This window comes from Diaphorina citri, unplaced genomic scaffold (genome assembly GCF_000475195.1).
Source record: "Diaphorina citri unplaced genomic scaffold, Diaci psyllid genome assembly version 1.1 scaffold7165, whole genome shotgun sequence".
Classification (NCBI taxonomy): domain Eukaryota; kingdom Metazoa; phylum Arthropoda; class Insecta; order Hemiptera; family Psyllidae; genus Diaphorina; species Diaphorina citri.
Genome location: NW_007384541.1, coordinates 1 through 3,796, shown reverse-complemented (window position 1 = coordinate 3,796; position 3,796 = coordinate 1). Strand labels below are relative to the sequence as shown.

Here is a 3,796-nt window from a genome sequence, read left to right as displayed (position 1 = left end):
TTTTCGCAACAGAGGTTTTCGGAACCACAGAGGTAATCGGCTCAAGGGCGCAATTTTTTAAAATTTAATATATTTCATAATTTCATTTTTGGTATTTTTACATGGTTTTACTTAACTTGAGATCTCAAAATTACAACAGGGCGTGATTATTGCCTAAGGCAATCTCTGCCATCAAACCCTTATGGTCTAGTGACTCTAGTGCTTATAAAGCACAGTAGCTACATTCGCAGCTAACAAGGATGGTGGTCAGATAGTATTAATCTTAGGAAGAATGCTAGAAGAAAAAAATATGGAGTGTCAAAAAATAGTGAAATCCTTCGTGGGTGCAGCGGTTATTTTGGAGTTTTGGCTTTTATACATACCTATAAAAAAAGGCCTAAAATCCTAGAGAAACCCTTTGAAATTTTGGAGAAAGACCTGAGCCGCCATTATTACACGCATCGTATGCATCAACCTTTTTTTTCGCAACAGAGGTTTTCGGAACCACAGAGGTAATCGGCTCAAGGGCGCAATTTTTTAAAATTTAATATATTTCATTTTTTTTATTTTTACTGATTGGGAGCAATAGCCGATAGCAATTTGCAGCAGAATAGTGATAAGCTGATAAGGATCAGAACTAATAATAACTAATCCAGAAAGAAGGCGATCCTGATATGAGAAAATCTAAGCTCAGGTAGGATTCAGAAGCTGTAATTTTTTTAGAACCATCCTTAATTAAGGATTAATGGTCCTGTATTTTGTTCAAACAATAACAAGCGGGGCCCGTCCCTCCGGGAATTTTTGATCTTGGTTAAGGAAAATCAATATTTATGTAGGTACCTACCTATTTTATTTAATATTCAGTTTATTATTATTCTTGATTTGATTTTTTGATTTTACTTTTATGTAATGATTTAAAATCAAGACTAGAGCCCGTTCTCCCTTTATTCCCAATATAATGTTCAAGTCACCCATCCATTTATTGGCCTTCCTCGGCGTAGCTTAACATAGGTAACGCTAAAACCGGTCTTAAATGATCGACTGAAGGGTTATCTAAAACTTTCTCAGACGACACCGAAGCGAATACAATACGTCCCTTATACCTTTTTATTACTATTGTAATAATAAAGGAAGGACGGACTAAAAAGGTATAAGGGACGGACTATTGTATTCGCTTCGGTGTCGTCTGAGAAAGTTTTAGATAACCCTTCAGTCGATCATTTAAGACCGGTTTTAGCGCCATCTATGTTAAGCTACGCCGAGCAAGGCCAATAAATGGATGGGTGACTTAAACATTATATAGGAAATAAAGGGAGAACGGGCTCTAGTCTTGATTTAAAATCATTACATGAAAGTAAAATCAAAAAATCAAATCAAGAATAATAATAAACTGAATATTAAACAAATTAGGTAGGTACATAGGTACTGATTTTCTCTAATCACGATCGAATAAACTACGGGCTAAAAAATTCCCGGAGGGACGGACCCAGCTTGTTAATTAGGGCTTCGATTCAAAAGTATTGGGATAGGATTTTACAAAAACTCGAATATCCTTCCATTCCTACCCGGGGTAGATTTTATCCTGAGCAGATAAGGTTCGTTCTCGGAACGGCTTTCTCCTCTCCTGTCTTCATTTTCTCTGCTCTTTCGGGACGAAAAGACCTTAGCAGTTACAGTTCCTTTTAGCAAACCTCTTCGAAAAAGAAGGGGAAAAAAAGCTGATGACTTGGGTCAGGCCCTTTTGTAAAACCCCCTTCAAGAATATCTTAAATTCATTTACATTTTCTAAAAGCTTTTGGTTCACTGCAACCTTCCGAGTACTTAAATTCCTTTACCCGTGTTTTACAGCTCCTTTACCAATACTCCTTTATTATTAAAGGAAGGAGGTATATATACGTATAACTCCTTTCCTTAACTAAGTACCTATTAAAGGAGGAAGTTATCAATGTGAATTCAATTGCAAGTTCTTTGTTCACCCATGACTCAGAAATGAAGAGTAAATTTCTCTGTTTGTTTTCAAATGACTTGAATGAGCACAGGTAAGTAGGAATAATATAAGAAAGTAATTTCCAGTCTAGTTAGCTTGGAAGATAATGGACCTCTCTTGTGAGTGCTAGGTCATGGGCTTGATTCCCACCTAGGGATGAAGCTTCAGCCTAATCACATAAGGATTTTTCTGGGAAATGCTGTACTGTCTTCTCTTAAATTTCAACCTCTATCAAACCTGTAAAGAAAGAAAGAAAAAAGAAGAAGAAGAAGAAGAAGAAGAAGAAGAAGAAGAAGAAGAAGAAGGAGAAAAAAAAACTTTGTCTAAAGAAGATTATGGATCAGTTTTCTGTCTGGTTCAGTTTCAGTGCTGATGAATTTGAGGAGATAGACTTAGATCAAGATGCTTCTCTCCCTCATGATGAAGAAACATTTCACATTCATTCAAACATTGCAGAAGTTCATGATACACCAGACGCACAACTGTATGGATCAGACAAGTGTCCATGTGTGTGTCATACAGAACATCGTAGTGTCAAGCATTGTTTCACATGTGCTATTCAAGTAAGTACTTCTCCATTTTATCTAAACTAGTATCTGTCAGCCTAGTTAGCTTGGGGGCATGTCTGTATTGTAAGCACTAGGTCACATGTTCGATTCCCGCCCCGGGGCGGATTTATCCTAAACAGGTAAGGTTTGTTCTTCGAAAGTCTGGTGTTCTCCTATCCTGCCTTCTTCCTCTCTTTACTTTTGGGATGATAAGACCTTAGCAGTTGCAATTCCCAATACCAAACTAAAAAAAAACTATTGTCTAAGTGAACTATAAAACTCAAAAAGGACCCTTTTGGGCTCCAAATATCTTGAGATTTAAATGTGTCTAAACTTTATCAAAATCGGTCAGACCATTCAAGAGTAGGGGGCATGTCTGTATTGTAAGCACTAGGTCACATGTTCGATTCCCGCCCCGGGGCGGATTTATCCTAAACAGGTAAGGTTTGTTCTTGGAAAGGCTGGTGTTCTCCTATCCTGCCTTCTTTCTCTCTTTACTTTTGGGATGATGAGACCTTAGCAGTTACAATTCCCAATACCAAACTAAAAAATAAAAAAAACTATTGTCTAAGTGAACTATAAAACTCAAAAAGGACCCTTTTGGGCTCCAAATATCTTGAGATTTAAATGTGTCTAAACTTCATCAAAATCGGTCAGACCATTCAAGAATCATTTATTAAATGTAAAATGTTTTAGTTACCTACTCTTATTGTTAAACATGTAAAATCTTGTGTGTTTCAGTTTGTACAAGGGTGTACCTACACAACTAGAAAGGATAAAGGACAGTCAGCCAAATCCTTGTCAGAGACCGCAAATTCTTCTTGAAAATAACAGAGGTAGTGGTACTGTTACTAATCCAAGACCATTGTTCTGTAGGGTATAATAATTATGTCTTTCAGTTGGGAGAGAAAAAGTTTTCCCATTTAGGAGCTGGGTCAACACAAGATCAGCAATGTTTTTGAACTACAAGTGTGATTTTTCCACCTTTAAAGAGCAGCACAACCCCTAAATGAGAGGGAAATAAATCGCAAGGCAATTAAAAAAAGAAAATAATTAAAATTTAGGTACTCGCTACATACCTTTTTTTATGGGAAACTTCACGTGGAAAATTTAGACTTTAAACTTTAAGGTCCGACCTCCTTGACTGATTAAGGTCCGACCTTCATGATGCCCAAGGGGTTCACAACTCACAGGTGACGTTCCCCTAAGCTATTGTGCTACAAAATTGATGCGAAAAGAACAACAGTCTCGAGTTATTTTAGCTTGAAGATGGTGGATTTAT

At 36.9% G+C, this 3,796-nt stretch overlaps 1 protein-coding gene across 1 annotated transcript; it reads left to right on the top strand.

Annotated features, from left to right (window-relative positions):
* Positions 1–1,930: 1,930 nt before the first annotated feature.
* On the top strand, positions 1,931–3,751 carry LOC103522164. The gene is made up of 3 exons (XM_008487265.3): positions 1,931–2,018; positions 2,328–2,529; positions 3,256–3,751. Exons 1-3 carry the CDS (start codon positions 1,969–1,971, stop codon positions 3,337–3,339), a joined length of 336 nt encoding a protein of 111 aa, XP_008485487.1. The 5' UTR covers positions 1,931–1,968; the 3' UTR covers positions 3,340–3,751.
* The last annotated feature ends 45 nt before the right edge of the window (positions 3,752–3,796 follow it).